General features: G+C 37.9%; 1 protein-coding gene across 2 annotated transcripts; it reads left to right on the forward strand.

The window, feature by feature from the left end:
- The first annotated feature begins 9,525 nt into the window (after window positions 1–9,525).
- On the forward strand, window positions 9,526–21,265 carry LOC139114134 (hydroxylysine kinase-like). Of its 2 annotated transcripts, XR_011547806.1 has the most exons (5): window positions 9,526–10,093; window positions 14,770–14,903; window positions 15,480–15,654; window positions 16,537–17,106; window positions 18,531–18,608. XR_011547806.1 is itself a non-coding variant. In XM_070675662.1 (4 exons), exons 1-4 carry the CDS (start codon window positions 9,709–9,711, stop codon window positions 17,013–17,015), a joined length of 1,173 nt encoding a protein of 390 aa, XP_070531763.1. In that variant the 5' UTR covers window positions 9,526–9,708; the 3' UTR covers window positions 17,016–21,265. The 2 variants fall into 2 exon arrangements, 1 of the variants encoding a protein (XP_070531763.1); XM_070675662.1 differs by having other exon boundaries at window positions 16,537–21,265.
- Window positions 21,266–22,923: the final 1,658 nt, after the last annotated feature.

A 22,923-nucleotide genomic window follows, 5' to 3' on the forward strand; every position in this document is an offset into this window, starting at 1 on the left:
TTTTAAATATTTTGATGTTTAGCGGTTGGAATATTCAGTTATTTGCAATATACAATTTTGGCGGGAAAATAACAGATTATGGTCACGTGACCTGACTTAGGTTATATATTATGATAAATTTCAACTTAATCAAATGCGAAACATATTTTTTGCAATTTTCACAATTTTCTGACCAGGTCTGATTAAAAAGTATGTTCAAACTGATTTTACATGTATGTAAGCCTATGCCCATGCATTAACATACCTGAGTAATGCTAAAAGATACAGCTGGTGAGGCTTTAATGAAACACTTTACCATTACTTTCCAACATGCACTATCTACTCCACGCTGCAGATTTTCTCTTTTAATCAGCGAAGGAAGTCTATCTGACTCATAGATTGATATATGGCGGGTGCCACATGTGGGGCAGGATGCGCTTACTATTTTCGAAACACCTGACATCACTTCTTGGTCTTCTGGCCAGAGGTCCATATATCTTTCTTTAATGAATATGACTTTGTTTGTGTATACCGTCTATTTACTATCTGTTCTGTGCTGTTTTGTGTCTATGTTTACAACTATTGTCTTACGAATTCTGACCTACTGTCATTGGATTATGGATTGGTATGATTGCGATTATTTTACTTGAAACGAAATGCCAAGATGAACCTATTCTCAAAGAGATGAAGCGATTGTCAATGTCCTCGCCTCATCTTGCCGAATTGAACGAAGTCAAGCCAAAGGTCGTTTGAATATTGACACAAGAACTTTTCGATAACGGTAGTGTCGAGCTTGTTTAGAAAGTACATCATTATCTTTATGGTTTTGACCAGGCCGACTAGAATAACAGATTTACAACTTCATCAATGGCCATGCTTATGTTTTTGTAACGCCAAAATGTCCTCAGTATGAATGATATGGATAGAATACGAGACTTAAATTCCCAACTGATGCGTGCATCTCTTTGTCAAGGAACAGTGTAAGATCAATAATAAAATGTTAACAGATCGAGGGGGCAGTAGTGGACTCCAAAATTGATAGTCTTTCTGTAAAATATTAGTTATTTAAATAGTAGCGAATAACAGTTACATAATTCACACCATTTGGCAAGATTAACAACATTAACATTTGCAATAAAGATCTCTCAGTATTCGACAATAATAACAGGTTTTTCGGTAAAGTATGCATTAAAATCGTCCTGTGATTTTTTTCTCCGAATATCGATTAGCACTGCCATTCTTGTTGTCCATGTTACGGGATACGGACTCGTTCTAAGACTGCGCCTCGCTTCTTGCAGGCTTTCTAGAGTTGCAGTCACCACAGCGATGGCCCATCCTTGTCCTCTAAAAAGGAGAAACGGTTTCGAAACGTCGGATTCGCAAGGTCGCGAACCATCTTTCTGGGGGGTTTTTTTGGACTTTGCTCAATCTGCCCATAATTTCAGGGACAGTTAACATGATTATAAGACTTCGAAATATTTCACAAAGACAATGCAGCTGTAATATATTAGAATTATAAAAAATCGAGAGGTCTGATTTCTGGATTCGTGTAAATCCTTGATAATTTTACTCGAAGGATATTGTGATCAAATGCCTTTTAAAGATCAAAGGAATCTCAAAAAGACACTCATATGATAGTCGATACTTTCAAATGATTGATAGAATGTGTCAAAAAGTTCAATGATAGATGTGTCATGTTTCTACCATTTCCGTTTTAGCGCAAATCTTACAGAAATTCGCAAAGGTCAATATTCGCGCGTTTGAGAGCTAAAGACCTCACGAATTCCAACAGTTGCAACATCGACAATTGGCCTAAACATTCCACCAAAAATATTTTCACTGTTTTTCATTTTTGTTTCAAAAACAACGCGATTCTGGGCACACGTCTAGAAAATCACCCCTTACGCAAAGTTAGACAATGGATGACATTATGTAGCCCTCATGCTATCTCCATCTATCACGGATAGAACTTTTCACTAGAACTGTAAATTTAAAATACTAAAACAGTAGTCACTGTGTCGTGACATATGCACAAATGATAAGTTTTACTTCTGTTTCTTGTCAAATATCGGTAGACACCAAAGTCTTGTCTGTACTCTAATGGCGGTGGTGTCCAGGATACTGCATAAAAAGAAAGATTCTCTCTTATTAGCGGGTCACTCACAGGGTTACTCCGATGTATAGGGGCTGTGTCGTGAGGCCTTGCAATGATTCCGCGTTCAATAAACATGTAACAGTTCGACACATCGCTCGTTAGTTCCAGCGTTGCGCGCTTCTCTTTCATGGTATTATGACATGGTGGATAATCCGGGACATACATCCATCCATCTCCATCTCTCCATCTCTCCTCCCTCTCCCCCTCTCCCTCTCTTCCTCCCCTCTCCCTCTCCCTCCCTCCCTCTCTCTCTCTCTCTCTCTCTCTCTCTCTCTCTCTCTCTCTCTCTCTCTCTCTCTCTCTCTCTCTCTCTCTCTCTCTCTCTCACAAACACATACTCACACACACACAAACAGTGATAATTCGATGTGGAAGTGGCTGGGCCGTGAACCCTAGCTATGACTCCTGAACACGCTCAATAATCACGCTCCAACTTAACATACAGTTCGTCACTTCCGGTCTCACCTTCTATGATAGTTCGAGCATGTCAAAGTCGGCGAATATCGCGTAGATGGCTTCATGCCAACTAAAGTAAAATGGTAAAAAATAACAGATTGGAATATTAAAGAGATATGGCCATTCTGCAACACAGGACTTATCGGCATACCATGTAGTACATATGGTTTGACAAATAGGCAATTCTCATTTCCCTTGATACGATGTGATTTCTAAGGAGGCACTTTCAAATAGCTTTTCAATGATTGAATGGAAACGCTAACAAATAAAGACTTTTAATAGGTAACATCATATGGATTTTACAATGGCTAGTAATACTTATTCACAGCCCTTCGGAATGTTAAGCTTACTTCGTGTGGTTCGAAGCAGTTGCTGTTGTATTATAATTTAATAATGCAGATGGCTGAGTCACCCTGAAAGGTAACACAGTTAGGGGAAATGAGCACTGAACACGGTGTATCACTGGAAAACAAAGAACGTGAGGTATCGTTCGGTCCTTTTTCCACAGCTACAGTTCATCAACCCTAATATTTTATTATACTTTGGTGTTAAAACTCAGCTTTAAGTACAAAACCCTTCACTTCATTTAAAACGAGATGATGTCAAAGTGGAGCCCTCAGAATTTTTCCGTTTTAAAATGTCTATACGAAGTCATATGAAAATAAAGTTCCACCTACAAATTTTGAATATCATATACAATACGACAAATAAAACTATCAAAGCTGAAGCGGACAATTTTGCTTGAGTTTGGACAATTTTTTTCAGCTACAATGAATGATTTCGACGATGATATGAAACTGCAAACACAGTTTCTACTTCAACACTGTATTAGCTAACAGTGTTTACAGTAACAGTTTTTTGTTATTACTTTATAGGTTTGTCGTTTTTATAACCTACCAGCACAACCTTGCAGTTCCTTTTTAACTTCAGTAAATACATGCGACGCGCACTGAACTTGGCGTGAAACATGGGTCTCACCTCATCGAAGAGAAAGACTTGTATTCTTACTGTTTTTCTTTCCTTTCTTACTGTTTTTTGTCGGGGACAAATATTTTGACTCTCAAATTTTTACAATTCTTTTTGGTCTACCACTTGAGGGTGTTCTTGTTAAAGGTCTTGTGTAAGAACTATTTTGTATTCTCAGTTTTTCGAAAATCGAAAATTGTATTTTTCTCCATAGAGTTAAAACAGGGATTTGCGGCCATTTTGAATTTAAAATATCGGTAAATATTGGGCAATGTGTTTCTTTAGTACCAAAATTTGCACCGCTGATTTTTATTCTTGATTTTGAAAGAGAATTGTTGAAAGTTTCATTGTGGAAAGTTTGAGCAAAAGTTTAGGTTTAGCACTTTCAAGGCACGTACTATACCTTAAACATTATCAGGTTTATTTCATGTACTTTCTATGGCGATGAAGCAGTCAAATATCGTACTTCTGCCCTTGACCTTAGTATCTCTTACTCGTTGGACTGCAAATTAGATTATGTTTTCGGACGAAACATAAATCCGTAAGTCTCGACAGAAACGTTCCTCGTTGGTTTGCTTGACATCTGATAGCTACGGTTAACGGAAGGTACCTTTACGGTAGATCAAACCCGGAATTCCAAAAGAGTAAACCACGGTTCAAGTAATCCCACGTGTGCGAACGAATATACAAATACGTGTATTTTCGCACGCTCTTGTACACTTTGGTTTGTATGTATACCGCCATCACATTGCGTTCTTTTTTATTCCTGAGTAGAACCATTATCACCTGACCTGATATTTTACTTGATTCTAATATTGTCACAGAAACGTCGATGCAGTTTCGACTCTGTAAGGGCCTGCGCTTTTACATTTATCCGAATGATAAAAAATGTACCTTGAAAAAGCCAACTTTCCACTTTTTCGTTTGCATTTTGAGAGATATAAATGCTCTTTCGGTCATTTCATCAATGTGAACCCCTAAACATGTCTTGCTCTTCATTTTTACAGATGAAATAACATAATATACATGCAAAACGTCTACAGTTCTATATTAAATTTGTCTATAGACAAATTCCTGTACGTAGTGATTCTCTAGAGATGGGCCGAAGAGTCGCTGAACATTACAAAACTCTCATTGAATTGTTTTCAGTAGAGAATGTTTATTTTTTACATGTAACAGGTTTCAGGATTTGATATTTGAATATACTGGTATGATATAATGGATATATACAGCGATCTGATTGGTCGAGACGTGAAAAGAACCGAGGTATATTCACGATATAGCACGGTTGGCACACGGGCGAGCTCTTGGCAAGATTAAAAATCCATTTTGACGTTCCATGCAAGATTTCCAATATACTGTTATGATATAATACGTATAAAGCACGCATAGCGACGGTATACCACTCAGTTTTGACCAGGTAACGTCATATATGCACGAGCAATAGTGAGTGCACATACGCCGTGAACTGGTCAAAATCTCATGGTATAACTATTGATTAATTGATTGATTTATTTATTTAACACTTAAAAAATAACCATACAGTACAAACAAGAAAAAAGACAAAGACAGAAGTGCTGGGATAACACAAAAAAGTTAAAAACTTATTTCCACTGTGGTCCCACGAAAAGTATAATCACAAGCAAATCGGCACGACAACAATTAATAAAAAACAAAATCATTTTGCTCACGTTGAATCATTGCTTCATAAAAATACTTCTTTAACTTTCTTTTAAACAGAGAATTTGAAGTAATACTCTGTATATTTCTTGGAACTTTGTTCCATTCAACACTAGCTGTATATACAAAACTATTCTGATAAAACCGAGCCCCACCTTGAATAAAAATAGAATAGGGTCCGGATCTCGTTCTATGGACATGACTGTTAAAAACAAAATTATCAGACAAATATTTCGGTGCTAATCCTAATGTAACTCTATGAACATGATTGAGTTTTATATATGCGACTCTGTGGCTAACAGGTAGCCATCCCATTTGTTTGAAGTGAACCGATTCAAGGTGTGCTCTTGCTGACATACCAAGGGCAAACCGTATAACTTTATTTTGGGAAGTTTGAAGTTTTTGTTTGCTTTTTAAAGTCAAGGCACTATACCAGTAAGAGCTTGCATAATCAAAATGGCATTGTATCAAACAGTTAGCCAACAGTTTTCTCGTATGAAAATCTAAAAACTTCTTATTACGATATAAAAACTTGAGACGAGAGCATGTCTTTTTAACTATAAGCTTACAGTCGATGAGTGTGGTTTATTCCCGGGCTTTATTACTTAAATCATGGTAATCTCAAATACATGTACACAATTCTTTTTCCTTGTCAAGACAATCACGTAGCATCCTTTGATCGATTTGTTCTGAAACACTTATTTCCAGCATATCCCGTACGGGGCATGATTTCTGCTTCCACCGATGACGCTTCATGCTTTGTGACGAATCTTATATTTTTTCTCTGTAGGCCTAAATGACGACAGAAAAAGTCTTAGCTTTGCACATTATCCAGTATTGCAATTGAAAGTGTTGTTCCACCTGTAAATGATGCAAGTAAATATGTATATAACATAGCATAGAGGGCGCACCGTCAAAACTATCATAGAAATAGTCACTTGTCTATATACATGTAACCTATATCTATTATCAAGAATGAATGAATGAATGAATGGAATGAATGAATGAAACTAAAATGCAGAGCGAGTTCCGATTTAAAGACAGGATTAGCTATTGTTTTATCATTACTTTATATAATGTTATTTTACTTTAGATATTTTCCAAAGTGACATGCATTACTTACGCCGCGTAAGAATACATGTGTAATAAGGTGTGTTTCCGTGTTTTTTCAGAACGTAGCGCGCCATCTTTGAAATGTTCAACTATTCGCATTGTATGCAATGCGCATGTTCAGCGAAACATAGGTCGCATCTCGTCGAAGAGAGCAACTCGTATATAGTGCAAGCGTTTTTTCTTGAACACCGCCAAGTTTATTTCATGTACTTTGCTTGACGAGAAGTGTCCAGAAACTTCGGTGTACTTTCAGAGTTAAATCAGTAAGGGATTTTGGATTTATCCAAAGAATACTCATAAGTGAATGTACCTCGAAAATGCGACTTTCCGAGATTTTCTTATTTCATAGGCAATATTCGAGAGATAGATGCCTCTTCGGCGTCGCATAAACTTGAACCCTCAAGGTTACCGTAGAATGTGCCCCAGGGACAGATATTCGGACTGTCAGTTGTTTCAATACTTGTCTTGCCTATCACTTGTGAGGACTTTTTTAAAGTTCTTGGAGCAAGTAAATTTTTCACCCTTTTAGTTTTGTGAAAATAGTAAATTTAATTTTCCCCGTCGAAGAAACACACTTATGGCGGTCATTTTGAATTTGAAATATTGTGTGTGAATTTGCACTACTCGATAAACGTTTGAAGTTCACGTTCTGTTCCTTTGTAAATCATGAAAATGTCATCTCTGAAACATTTCCATGGGAATATTTGATCAAAGAGGAGATTAAATATAATTTTCTTCGTTTCATTGACTGTGATGTCAGCTATTTCTGCCGGCTAGGCTGGTAAGCCCATGCTACATCCACAAATTTGCTAGTAGTATTCTCTGTTGAATTCAAATGTGTTGTGTTTCAGAATAAGCGACAGTAGGGTTTTAATGTACCTTGTTGGTGGTTTTTTGATATCATTTGTGTTTGCTGGTACAATTTCAGCGTCCACCGCTATTGTTACTGCGTTTATGGCTTCATTATGTGGCATGTTTGTGCACATAGATACCACGTCTAATGTTATCAAAATACAGTTTTCTTGTATTTTTATGGATTCTAGCTTGTTAATAATGAAGTCTTTTGTGTTCTTGACGTATGTTGGTTGCCTTTGGACGATCGGTTCAATAAAATAGTCTAGAAATTCCGAGATTTGATTTGTAGGGCTGCAGCAGCCACTCATAAACGGGCGTTCGACGAACACGGTTCATTCCCGTTGGGTTTTGTGTATTTTTGGTAGGAGATACCATTGTGGTGTGCGAATATGTTTTGTTTTAGGATTGAGGAAGCTGAAAGTCACCTCGTCAATGATTTTATAGTCGCACATGTTTTCAATGATTTCGTAAACCAAATCCACCGTAGGGTTAATGTCGCCCTCTGTTCTTTTACAGTAATAGTTTGTATTTTGCCGCTGTCTGTTACTTTCTTAATGTAATCTGTCGTTTTCACAATTGCTATGCCTCTTCCTTTATCGAAGGGCTTTATTGTGATTTATTTGTTTTTGGATATCATTCAGAGCGTTTTTTTCCTGATCGAGTCATGTTGTTTCTGATGTCGGTTTCAAACGGAATTTCTGTTATCTCAATTTTATTTGCTTCGAGATTGTTTTCCTGCTTAGGGTTATCCATTTCATAATTGAAATGAAATTTGAAAGAGCAGAGAATTGTTAACAGTAGAGCGGAGAACATCTCCTAGCAGAGAAATTTTAAACAGAGGAGAGAAATTTTAAACTGTGGAAAGTGGAGAGGAATTTTAAACAGTAGAGAGAAATTTCAAACAGTAGTCTATATGTCCGTTGCAAAGTGTCAGAAAGCTTCGCCCTGGCCGTTGTTTAGTGTATATTGTTGCACAATTCGATGACATCATAACGTAAATTCGTGACGTTACACGTCAAAGTTCACGTAAAACGTGTAGCCAAACCAGTCTATTGTCGCACATAAAGCGACATTTGAAAATCCTCAAGCGCGAACTTACCGGCCCGGCAGAACAAATTGCTTGATAGCATCAGCATAAACGAAAACATTGAAGCGGAAGAAAGTTCTAAATATTTCTGAACAGTAATAATGTAACGGAAATTAATGGCCATTTGGCCGGCCAAGATCCGTAAACAATTTCCGCTTATCAGTTGTTACAGGAAAATAATTTCCAAGTTTCAATGATCATTTAGGCTGCGTTCATAAAAACGGTGGGGAGGGGGCTGTCTGCAGATATTACATTATACGATCAGGGCTAAGCGTAGAAGGCTTGCACGAAATACATTCTTTACATTAATACACTTGTTACATGTTTTACATTTATTACATGGAGGTCTGCACGAATTACATTATAACATCAGGGCTGGGTCTAGATGGGCTTGCAGGAAATACCACCATAGTACGAGTGGTATAGCCACAAATTGATGATGTCAAAATCGTCATTCACAAAACACAGGCGACTTGTAATTGCTGCACTGACTAACTAATAAGGTTAAAATAGTATAAATGTCCACTTTCTTCCAACCACTTTCACAATTTCCGACCATACTGACTCATTTTCAATACAGCAGTTGGCAAAGACGGCACGCTGTTTTGTAAGAGAATTCAGTGTACATTCAAATGCAAATAGTAATCAATATGACAGCCAAAAAACTTTGTATGTAATACTTAAATGTTATTACATTTTTCAATTTAATTTTACAATTATTAAATTTTCCCTTTAAAATGTCCTCACGAAATACGGGGACTTCGTCGGAAGGGACGATCGCACACCATCAGGAGTTTGGGCGGGCCTTGCACGAAATACATTCTTTACAATAATACATTTTTTTCGTTAAAATGTCCGAACGAAATACACTTAATTATCGGTACTTCGAAGTGGGCATAGGTGTGAATAAGTGCCGAATAACATTAGATTACCTATCACTTCGTCGCCTCAAACTTGTTCCAAGCATTGTTCAGCGGCAATGTACGCTGCATGTGCTAGGACAATTTAAACGCGCGACTTGTGGTGACAAGTACAGCCAATAGTATTTTACACGTTAAAAATACCTCCCCCCCCCCCCCCAACGAATATAGATGGCTTCTTGTCGCCTTTATTACTATGGTTTAGCCAAAGCCCATCGTTATTAATAGCGGTGGGTGTTAACAGGGAATTAATTGACAGTGGACAGGTTTATTGACGGAGGTCAATGAAAGTGTTGCTTTTCGGGTCAAGGATCTGCTTACCTAATACGCATGCGTGATCACACTTTACTGTGTTGTGGTCATTCATTCTGTCTGGCAATCTAATTTTCAAAGCCGTAGAGGTCAGATCCATGTGCGAGCTCACATCTTTCTTTTTAGGCGTTTTGAAGTTCCTTTGTTTTTCGTAGTTTGCTTGGTTCGTCTCTCCAGGAATTCAAATGGCTAGTACAATCGCCACTGAAGACAGGCAGGGGCAAGGCGGGGCACTACCGGACGACCCATTGAAAACAAAATCGTCTCTGAGCGTTGACGACGCCGAGGAACTCGCCTCTAAGCTATACGGACTCAAGGTCGCAAATATCGGGGAGATGGATGGCTATGTGGACCAGAATTTCTATGTTTGTGCCGGGTTGCCAAACTCTGACAAGACGGAGGAATACACCATGAAAGTGATGAACGCTACTGATTCTAAAGACGTAGCGTTATTGGATGCCCAGACTGAAGCAATACTGTTCCTAATTGAGCGAGGTTTCAGCTGTCCTCGGCCCATTAAGCTGAAAATTGGTGAATATATGAAATTGGAAAAACTAACATCGGAGAAAGGTGATATGTACATACTGTTGTAGATATATGTCGCGACACTCTTCAGCCCAAATCCTAACTCTGCCCACTCCTACTACCTCCATGCTCTGCCTAAAACCATGGAGGTAGTAGAGAAGGAGTCACAACTAGGCGGAGATCAAAGGGACCATGTGTTTTGCCGCTGTTTGCCTTACTAACTACTCCATTAGCACCAACGGGACTTGCGAACGCGTTTTCTCGGATTTAGGAAACAAGATTAAGTTCGTTCGGGGTCGTTCGGGTGTTTCGGCCGTCCCTCGGCAGTTGACACATCTTCAAACATGGCGTCACGTGTCCAAGCGTCGCGTCGGGAAGTTCGAGTCGTTCCACTGATTTTGATGTACACGATGTTAAAGAGGTCGAGGAACAGATAATTGAGGAAGGGAGCTTTGGTATCTGCAAAGGCGCGGAGACTGAGTTGATCATAGCTTGCGATTACAAAAAAAATGCCACTAGGGCCTACATCGTAAAGCAGCATTGTTAACACGCCAACTTTTTCCACATCTAGCTCTTGGTTCTTGCCGTGTTTTATCATGTTGTACTGGCATTAATGATAAGGTTAAATAAGAAAGCATAGCTTTTAACTGCTACGTCCATGACTTTAATGAATGGTCGCGATATAAAAACAACACGTACGATGCATTGAAACAAAGCGTCGCAGAGTCGCCTATGGCGTCGCTGGCGTCGCGTCATAAACACCCGGGAAACGCTACAAGTTTAACCCACGCTCACGGCAGTGCTGCAATCCGCTGCACCATACTCAGTACATGATTGAAAAGTTCGTGGTCAGAACTGTCATTCTAACAAGGAAAGGTTCCTGCGATCGAATGTAAAGTATATAAAAAACGACGTTAAAATTACCAAGATTTTGAGAATGAAAAACTTAAATTCCTTGTAACTTCACTTTTCGTGGACGGAACGTGTCGGTTCTTACACTATCATGACGCACTTGACCCAAGCTACGCATATACAGTCTTTGCGCATGCCTTATGACACTGTGGAGAAACTGAGTTGCATTAGCAAACCCAGGTTCATTTCACTCGGTTCGGTTGCGAAGGTACCGTCGGCAACGCAGATGGCGGGAAAGGGGTGTTAAACAATGGACATAAAGGGATTAAACCAATGGTGCACAATAGTAATAAACGTAATTATCTCAGTTGTGACTCCTTCTCTACTACCTCCATGCTCTGCCTAAAACCAACCGGACCAACTCTGCGCGAGCTCACCTTCCGCAACGATTTCGTAGGGGGGCAGGGAAATGGGGGGGGGGGGGGGCACTTTTAAGAAAACTGTTCAAGAGGGAGGGTTGCTTTTTATAAACCTATCTTGGGGGAGGGTCACTTTTAACAGAAGCTGATTTTATGGCCAAACCTTTGATTGTCTGTGTGATATTTCCTGAATAGGAAATCATTAACGAAATACACTGATTCCTTCATATATGTACACATTATCCACAAGTTTCACAGGCGAAGAAGATACAGGGGTATCTTACATTAAACACCTTGAACATTTAAAACTAATGAAAGACAAAAGACAAAAACATATGCAACAGGTAGAAAAGTATAAATCAATTATCAAATGTACATAAATGCACAGATTTACCTAATTTTGTATTGGAAAAAAATTATTCATAGTTCATCATAGTCTGCCATGTATAGTGAATCAACATTTCAGTGAAATTCCAAAATCACATTTCTTGCACACACATGACTTAAACCACTCTAGTCTAATACAAGAACATTAGTTCAATAATCAAAAATACAAAATGCAAAGATTTACCGATTTTTGTATTGGGAAAAAATATTCATAGTTTCATCATAGACTGCCATGTATAATAAATCTACATTTCCGGGAAATTCCAAAATCAAATTTCTTGCACAATCATGGACTTGAAACCACTCTAGTCTAATCATGAACATTAATACCAAAAATCAAGTGTACATAAATGCACATTTTTACCTAGTTTTGAATTGGAAAAAATATTCATAGTTTCATCATAGACTGCCATGTATAATAAATCTACATTTCCGGGAAATTCCAAAATCAAATTTCTTGCACAATCATGGACTTGAAACCACTCTAGTCTAATCATGAACATTAATACCAAAAATCAAGTGTACATAAATGCACAGATTTACCTAGTTTTGAATTGGAAATAATCATTCATAGTTTCATCATAGACTACTTGTGTAGTGAACAAACATTTTTATATGAAATTCCAAAATCAATTTCTTGTACGCAAATGCATATGTTACTTCCCACTTCAAGCAAAATACAATTAAATATATTATCAAACATATAAAATATACATATATAGCATGTTTTGTGGTGGAAAATTGTCAATAATTTGCCTGATAGACTCCATGTATTATGATTTGATATTTTTGGATGAAGCACTGTATCAGCCACATCTTGCCTTCTCACAGTTGCACAAAATATGGTGACCCTCCCTCAATTGTATGAAATACCATATCTCTTCAAAAATGCCTGTGTGATAAATTGCGACTGCCCCTCAAAAAACACCAGCCCTCCCTCTGTAATTTGTCCCTAACTTACATAACAATTAAACCAATTGAATATAAATTAGCTGATACTGTTTCAGTTATTCCTTGTTAGACTACTGCAGTGGTAGGGGGAGGGTCAAGTTTTAAAATGTCAGACAAGGGGGAAGGTCACATTTTAGACAGGAGGATAGGAGGAGGGTCACATTTTATGGTACAGGTATGCACGGAATTCCCCCGGCCCACCCCCTGTAATTACTGAAAGCTCCCTATATTTTCAGGTCAACAAATTTCAAAAGTTACATGTACATCTAGTGGGACTTTAACATTATTACAAATAGGAATATAATTTTTCTAAAAGAACAAAAAAGAGCTCAAGTAAAAACACTTGTGTTTTTTTCTCTGTGTTTTTTCCTGGCTGGCTGGTAGGTATTTCAAAAATTCAAGGATGGCATACAAAAATATTTCTTTTAAAATGGCCTTATTGGTTCTGTCGGGGATTTTTTTCTAAAGCAAAGGTGTCCAGTGCGTAATTTTGTCAACAGGCATTTTTGACAGCCATACACAATATTTTCAAGGAAACTAAGGGAATGAGTTGCAGCTGTGTTGGCAAAAGAAAGGATATTGGTTGTCTTGAATGTTCATGACAAATGAAATTTGCATGTCTGACAGATGGTATGATGACATCTTTTCAGGTGCCGGTGCTGATAACTTTACCTTGACAAGAGAAAATATTACGCACCTTCAAACATCGACTTCTAATTCAAGTTACTCTTAATTTTAAACATAATCAATAATTTTGGAGCATACTTCTAAGAAATAATCTTGAAATCAAATTCTAAGTTTCTAATTGTTCGGAAATTGATAAAGTTGAACGGGCCTTTAGCAAATAAATGTCTGAGTGCAAAAATCAAGGGGAATTGTGGGTAGCCTCACTCCCTGTGCAAGCTTAATAGAGTATTCAAGACTTTTTCGAGTGGAAGAATGAGAAACTGTAGAAGAAGTATAACAAATGAACAACGCGACTTTATGTTTCAAATTGAAACACTGGAAACATGTAACACAAGAGCAAAAGTGTGAGATAAAATATCAATTATATCATTCCAGTATATTGATGGTGCAAATACAGCGATCTGATTGGTCGAGACGCGAAAAGAACCGTGGTGATATACCACGGCTGGCACGCGCGCCAGCTCTCAGCTTGAGGAAAATTCCTTTTATGACGTTCCATGCCAGAATTTCAATATACTGTTATGATATAATAGCAATAAATCACACCCAGCGATGGTATACCACTCGATTTGATCATTTCACTTAATATGCACTCGCTATCGCTCGTGCATATATGTCGCGAACTGGTCAAAATCTCATGGTATACCATCGCTGGGTGTGCTTTATTGCTTAATCAAATCAGGGCATTAAGAAATGAAATGTAAGGAATTCGGATGTTAAGAAACTGTTGTGCCGAAAATGAAGGACGTACGTTATGAAAATAAGGTGTCTGAAGGGCACGCCGAAAGTTAAAGTTATTATAACAAGATATGAACTTAAAATGCTCCTGTATTTCAGTATATATTGCAGTTGTCTGTAAATTGAAACTGTTATGATTAACCTCATGAATAATATTTATCAAAGATTAATCACAAGTTCATTAAGTATACAAATATGTAATTAGCTGAAATAAAAATACTAAAGTTTTTTGACTGCTTTCATCGTATTACCTTTTTATTTAGCAAGTGTAATTGCCTTCGGTCAAGTCCTTCAATCTTTTTATATGCCAAATTCTGAAAGCTCATAAGATATGCAAATTATAAATTAGCTGACATGGAAATGCAAAACATCTTTCATTTATATGACACATAATTGTCTCATCAATACTAGTAAGTTTATAAAACGTGTGTAGAGGCCTTCCGGTCTTATGTCCCCAATTTGGAAAGTTAGGCAAGTATGCAAATTAGTAGCCAGTTGGTGTAAAAATGCTGAGTAACTGCCATGAATGTTATCTCATACATGCATAATGTTCAATGAACATAGGCAGTTTCATCATTGTGATCATAAACCTATTGGGCATGGCAAAAGCCCAAACAATGAAGGGCATATGGCCCCGGCTGCGACGACCTCGCACCTCCGACAATATTCTGTGCATATCATTAACAGGTACGACTGAAAACGTGGTACGTCTACTCTCATACATTCCTGGGAAGACTATCAGAGAAGCTGACATTGTGATGACTCCTGACCTGTACTACAAATGTGGTGTTCATGTTGGAAACATTGACGTAGCCCTCAGAGTGAGTTGCCAGCTCTGGTGGCAATAACGTGTGCCATTGTATACTTCCATCAAGTGCAGGCAAGCCAGCATGCCACAATCTCGATGTATTTGTCTGTCACCGTGTTGCTGGTCTTGATATATGACACATGAAGTTCAATCTTACCACTCTTGGCTGGCCCTCGGGGCTCAGAAGCTCAATTCTCAAGCTTAGAAATTCCTAAAAAATTTTGCCTGTACATCAGATGAATGCAAGCTTGATCAGGACTTTGCTGCGGATGTGCAGCGTATTCGGAAGGTTATGTCTGATTGGTTGATTTTCACTATTCACAGCAACTTAGGGAACGATAGGGAGTCTATTTGTATTATTTAATTATGACGTTAAGATTCAGCCACCCAACTGGATAACAGCTTTGGAGACGCTGCACATCAGCCAGGACTTTGTGCTTGTTGAGCACTGCCCAACTTGTTTATTTATGCCAGATTTCTGCATGCCTCAAACATCAACAAACACAAAACCATGGAAACCAAGAGGTATGTTAATAAAAGCATGAGCATTTACAGAAGATCTGTCCATTTCAACCCTCTTTCTCGGCAGGATTTCTACCACGAAGGAGTTCAAAGGCGTGATTTCCTGTGGAGCATGCAAAACGTTCCTTATCTGGAAAAGTTAAGCTATGTCTTTGAAGAAACACAGAAGAGAGATACCATCAGGTCAGTGACCTGTGCATTCCGAGATCATGTGATACCAAACTTTGACAAGCTTACGAAAGGTGAGATATGTATGCTAGAATGGACCTAGGCATGTATGCAAATGAATACATTTACATGTAAGTAATAAAGCCACCTGGTGAAAATTTAATTGCTGTATTTCCCAGTGATAATTCATTTAATGACAGATATTTTTATGTGATGTGTATACTGACTTTAAAAATTGTAATATTTTGCCAGTTATATGTGACAATTAAGGGTCAGTATAGCTGGAACTTTTTATGTTTTTCACAATTTTTATTTTAGCATACAATATTTTTCGTTACCTTGTCAACACAGCATCAATACTCAAAAAATGCAGTAACTGGTATAATGTTCACAGTTGAATTCCAGTGAAGACCAGAATTCACGTTTTGATAGTAAAAATGCAGTCTATACATGTACAGGCTGAGTTGGCAATCTGGATGCTGTGTATCTCAACATGCTTTTGGAAGTACATCTAGACAGAACAAGAAACCATTGTTGATGTGGAAAACAAAAGTAGTGAAGAAATTCACAAGTTACAGCTGCTGGCCCTTTAAGGGAGTACGCATCTCGAAAGTGAAAGATTTAAACTTTTGCTCAAACTTTCCTGAAGGAATCTTTCGACCATTCACTTTCAAAATCAAGAATAAAAATTGGGGGTCACAAAAATTTTGGTACTAGGGAACAAATAACTTGAGATTTAGCGATATTCAAAATTCACAATGGCCACCATCTCTGTGTTAACTAATTTTCGAACTTTGAAAAACTAAGCTGGTGAAAAGTTTTCTTACACCAAGAGCTTTAAAATGAAACTCCACAGTTGTATATCAGAAAAGAATTGTAAAGCTTGAGAATCCGAATATCTGTCCCCGAGGCCCGTTCTACTCTAATATCACTTTTCTTTCCTTAATTGCCACCAGGTGTCATACATGGAGATTTCAGCAACTACAACTTGCTTGTCAAACAAAGAGAATTCACAAAGGATCTCATCCAAGAAGTGGAGGGAAAGAATCCAGGGGAATATTATGAAATCTGCGGTTTGTTAGACTTCGGGTGTATGGAGTACAACTGTCTTCTATTTGAAATAGCGGTTGCACTGGCATACTTCATGATTGAAAGTGACGACCCGATCCAGAGCGGCGGACACATGCTTGCCGGGTATTTGTCCGTGTACCCTCTCTCTGCTTTAGAGAGGGAACTACTGTATTACTGCATAGCCGGTCGTGTGAGTCAGTCTGTCACTTTGGGAATGTACTTTGCCACCCTCGATCCCAGCAACAGGTACGCTCTCAGCACACAAAAGCCAGGGTGGAAATTCCTGGAAATCTGGTGGAGCACACCAAAGGTAGAAGTGGAGCAGCGGTGGGAGAATATCATGAAGGCATACAAAGAGAATTAATCATATTATGAACAAGTCATTGACAATGACATAGTCCCCACTTGTAATAGGAGTATTAGTCTTGATAGGGCAGGGAAACGCGGTCATTAAAGTTGCAATATGGATCAAAATTGTCGATTTTTTTTTCGTAAAACTAGAGCAAATAGACCATACTACGTTGAACTACTCTTCTTAGCTAAGCCTCTTACCAATCCCGGCACACAAACACGTTCATTTCGAGACAATGCGGCCGCCTAGAAAAGCTGTTTTGTAAACAAACTTTCAAACCAAAACATTGGCGTTTTCTGCTGTGCACGTGACAAGTACAACCAGAGTGATGACGTCTCAATAGAGTGCACGTTTGAGGGGCGATGTTGACACGATGACAGAACTTGACATATATAATGATAATTCATTGTAAATTTTGCGTTTGCCTAACTTTGGTAGGATCACAATGTTTCAGAAATATACGTATGTCGATATGATAAAGTACAGCTCCACAAAAGATCGTGTGATTGATCTTTCTCACCCATATACAAGATCAGTGCCGCGCCTTGTGCACCTACTGTGTGTGTACGTTCGATCGATCGAGCGCCCAGACCACGTACACCGATCTGGTTGTGTTCACCGCGTGCCTGAAGTGACAGCGTTTCCGCAATCATCTACCCGTTGCATGTTGTTACATTTTTCATGTTAAAAGGCGAGGTATCTGCACGCTATATTTATTTGAAAGCTTTGCCTACTTCAGTATCATCCACCACTGCAGAAGTTCGGCAACTGTCTTGCCCCTCAGTCTTGCATGGCCATGTCAGCGCGTCGATCGACGCGTCGTAAATGAACCATGCCATTTATGATGGAGACTGCAGTTTTTCTTTGTTTCCGAAAAATACATATTTGACCTGAAGGATATAGATTATCAATGAATGCTAACGGATCTAAGTGTAGTGGGGTCCGCACGGTGTTGGTAGGTCGGTGTTTCCCAGGGAAATACCGCTGGCTAGCGAGCTAATCTCTCCGTGGCGACGTTGGTGTTTTCGCGAGAACTGTAGACACGGTCTGCCTCCTCGACGTGGTGCAGTAGTCGCGTGTCACTCTTTTTTCTCGTTCCATCTTTCGATCTGACCAAACAATGTTTATTTTGCCGACATTTTTGGGCAATTTTTTCTATTTTTACTAGGTTGGATCAGTCAGCAGAGACCCACGGCGCGGGCAGAGACCTGACCGCTTGCCCGTGAGAAGGCTAGCTAGGCATGTTGACACGATGTTGCAATTTCGCAAACCGTTACCATGCACCAAATACGCTTGCGTACATATTCAAATAGTAAAACTGACGTTTCAAATTCTGTGCTTTACTCTCGCAAACAGTACGTACCAAAACAGCAATTTATTCGGTAGTTAAATCAATTTACTCAAATTAGAGCCATCCCTGTGTTCCTGTTAATGGTCGAATCTGCAAATGAAATTGTCATGGATTTTTCTATAAGGTTAAGTCTTCGAAATATGAAGGTCAATTCTGATCCATATTGCAACTTTAAGAAGTATCACTGGAGTGTATATAGTGAGATCTATGGGCACATAGGTCTATGTCGTTGTTCCCATTTGAAACACATGAGGCATGTCTAATTGATTAAGATATGATTCTAAATCAGGAAAAAAGATCAGACCTCTAGCTGTATTGGCCAGCGAAGAAATACATATGCGCATAATAAATGAGGTACAAGATGTGACATCTGAAGGTCTAATATTCTATCAGAATTGGAGGGTATAGAATTTGTGGTTACCGAGGTATGCATATATATGTATAATCAAGGTCAAAGGTCATAAGGTCACGTGACATTTTGAAAAAAATTGTATTGCTAATTAATCCCTATATGCCAAAAATCAGACCTCTAGCTCTATTCGCTTGCCCAGAATTAAATGTGTGCCTAATTAATGAGGTAAAGCGTGTGTTGTCATAAGGTCTCCCTGTGACCCTACTAAATATAAAGGACATAGCACTTGTGGTTACGTATTTATCGACATAAACGTATATTTCAGGTCAAAGGTCATCGAGGTCACATGACATTTGGTCAAAAAATTTCTATCCTATAGTTATCCCTATATACTAAAAATCAGACATCCAGCTCTATGGGCTTGCTCAGAATTAGATATATGCATAATTAATGAGGTACAGTATGAAGCATCATAAGGTCTCCCATCATACCTTATATGAAGGGTGTACCACTTGTGGTTACTGAGTTATGGACAAATATGTATATTTGAGGTCAAAGGTCACTGAGGTCACTTGACATTTTGTCAAAAACATTGTATTGCTAAGTTATCCGTATATACCAAAAATCAGACCTCTAGCTCTATTGACTCGTTCAAAATTAGATATGTGCATAATTAATGAGGTACAATATGTGGCGTCATTAAGCTGCCCATCATACCATATATGAAGGGTCTAGCACTTGTGGTTACTGAGTTATGGACAAATATGTATATTTGAGGTCAAAGGTCACGTGAATTTTGTCAAAATATCTGAGATATCTGCGTGAATGGATGGACTCACGGATGGACTCACGGACGGACATGACCGAATCTATATAAAGCCCCCTGGACTTGATCCGTGGGGACTAAAACTGTGTCACTGCATCCTTTTTGCAATATGAATACGATGAGAAACTACATTTTTATTTTTCTTGGCCTTATACATGGGAGTCTATGGACTGCCTTATACATGGGAGTCTATGGACTGCCTTATACATGGGAGTCTATGGAGACTGCCTTATACATGGGAGTCTATGGAGGTGAAAACTAAAAAGCCCTCTAACACGGCCAAATTTGATAGCATTGTGAAACAAATCGATGTGCATGTGTATGGGGTAGGGTACTATCCTTGTGCAAAGTTTGAAAGAAATTGACCTGGGCATGTCTGAGATATCTGCGTGAACGGACGGATGCACGCACGCATGCACATGACCAAACCTATAAGTCCCCCCGGACGGTGTCCGTGGGGACTAATAACTACGGCATGTGTAAGTGGGTCCTAAAAATAAGGAGTAAATAAAGCTAATTTTGGAAGCAATACCTGCCAATTATCTAGGAATAGTTCACACTTTAAACCAGTATGCAAATGGTTTTTAAATTTGGCTCGTTGAATTGTCAGATTCATAAACTTGGATGATCTCATATATCTTCAAATTTTTATTCACTTTTCCTTTGTGCAGATCAACAATTTACTTTTCTGCATTTTTTTACAGAATCTGCCATGTAAACATTTGGGTTTTTTTTCCAATATACGCCTTCAAATTTTGATATAATATTTTTCCTTTCAATATTACTGCATGGCTTATAAAATCTGCCATGTAGGCAATCTTAATCTACATCTGAGCTTACGCATACCTTCAAATTATCCTATATTTATGTACGTCTTTGAATTTGTCTTACATGAGCCTACAAATTTTGATACAATCTGTAGTGACCTTTGTGTTTCTTAAGGGTTTATTTGCATAACACATGGCACTGCAAGTCTGGTTGCAGGGTATCTTGTAGCTATTTTATCTATGGCTATCTTTCTATATCTACTTCAGCTGTGTATCTCAACCTACTTCAGGGATTAGAGCAAGAAACTGTGCGTACACTGTAGTTGACATTAAAAATTGAAACAGCAAAAAACAACTCCAAAGTTGCAGCACCAGCTCTTCAACAAAGTCAAATATCTACCAGTAATATTACTTGTAAAACTATGTAGTCTGATTAGTACACACTTATGAATCAAGTCATGAAAGTCGGCAAATCACTTCAGCGCCTGAAATATCATACTGAAATATTTGAAGCCACCAATGATATTGTTGTTTTAGTGGTATCTTTCTGAAGATCACGTTTAACTAATAAATATTATTATCTTTTTCTACTTGAAGGAGATCTCTATTTAGCAAAATTTGAACAGACATTTTTGCCGTCATCTGAAATATATTGCTGTGCAATAGGGATACTTCGCATTCTACTACTGTAAAACAGGGACTCCTGGTTGCAATAAAAAGGGTGTTGATTCTTTGTATGGATATGAAACCTTCACATTAAGATGATATGTTTCATCAATTCAGCCTCTGATAACTTTACTTTTTTTACGCATGGCACTCATAGAATGTGCAATCATTGATTTTTTGTAATGTACAACAGACTCTATTCTTGCCAGCCAAATGTTCAACATTTATTTATAAACCCATTTCCTGATATTTGTATTCTGATAATGTAACCCTGACAAATAAAGAAAGAAGTTGAACTGAGTTTTGTGAAGTGATTTTCGATGTGTACATATCAAACAGAAGTGGGAGAAATTGCACATACTTTAAATATATATTTTAAATGTGTGTGTGTGTGTGTGTATATGTATGTACATATATATATATATATATATATATATATATATATATTTAATAAAGGCGCGTCTTCACTGGAAATAGAGTTCTCCATGCGGTTCCGCAGAGCGATATAGTGTTCAGTTGTAGTCAATTAATAATGATGAACTCATTTGGTTGTGACTCAGAGTTTCACGCTGTTACACTGACGATAGTGTAACAGCATGAAACTGAGTCACCACTGAATGAATTCATCATTATTTAATACTTGACTACAACTGAACACTATATCGCTCTGCAGGACCGCATGGAGAACTCCATTTCCAGTTAAGACGCGCCTTTCTTAAATATATATATATATATGAATATATATATATATAAATATATATATATATATATATATATATATATATATATATATATATATATATATTTATTTATTTAAAGGGACAAGGTAGCTCTTTTTATCTACATTTTTTTCCAAAATTTGTTTTACTTGGGAAGCCTGTTATATTGTGCAGCATAATGATGCCTGAAAAGTGAGTCATCAATCTCTCACCACTTGTTTATAGAAAAGTCAGATAAATATGGTGGTGATGTAATGTCTGATATTATATACGTAATTGAAATACAATTTATATGCAAATCAGATAACAAGAAATTACCTATGTATGGCAAGCAAAAAAAATGATACTTTTAAATGCCTCACCACTGCTCCACCAAACACAAGTCCTTTATGTCCTGGCGTAGCTGCTCATATTTGAACTTGACATGGAATGAAAGTTTGCTTGAGAAACGTTTTAACAAAAGTTAAAATCATGCAAAACAAAAAAGCTCATCGTCAGGAACAGATATTACTCACAGACTACACCCATTGAACACAGTCGACTCATGGTGCACCTGAGGGTGACCCGCAGTCTGCTGGAATGGGGGACAACGGGTTCTGGTTTTGGGACATTGTTGCAAGGGCATGTCTTGGCTGCAACACTGCATATAGACACATTCGGCTCACTGTGAAATCAACAGACAAGCAGTTGTTTATGGCATCATACAGGATTGCAACCCTACAGAAACATGCAGGCATAAAAAATAGAGATAGACTCCATGTTATTAATTAAGAAGTACATAATCTCTTTATTACAAATAACATACTTGTAAAATCATTCTTGATGGAACTTTCAATTACCATGATTGATTTGTGAACACCAGGAAAAAAAAAATCTGTAAGTATACATATCAAGTAAAATATTCTTGTTTCTAAAAATACTTCATAAAAACAACCAGATATGTGAACTGTGATTGGGGCAGTGTCAACGAGAAGGAAAGGATATCTTTTTTTCTACTATTCTCACCAATTGGTGCACAAGCAGAATTTTTGTCGATATATGACATGAAAGAAGTTTCATCTTTAAGGTTCGGTGCATAACTGGTCATCTGAAAAGGACATTCCAGAGTTTCCAATGCCAGATTATCTTGTTAAGGAATATCGGTCAACTTGCTGCAGCATAATCATGTAGAAGTGAGAATCTGTCTACACCTTACACATTCAAAAATACACCCACATGAATGACTTGAGGAAAAGGGTC

Source organism: Ptychodera flava, chromosome 16 (assembly GCF_041260155.1).
Source record: "Ptychodera flava strain L36383 chromosome 16, AS_Pfla_20210202, whole genome shotgun sequence".
NCBI classification, from domain to species: Eukaryota; Metazoa; Hemichordata; class Enteropneusta; family Ptychoderidae; genus Ptychodera; species Ptychodera flava.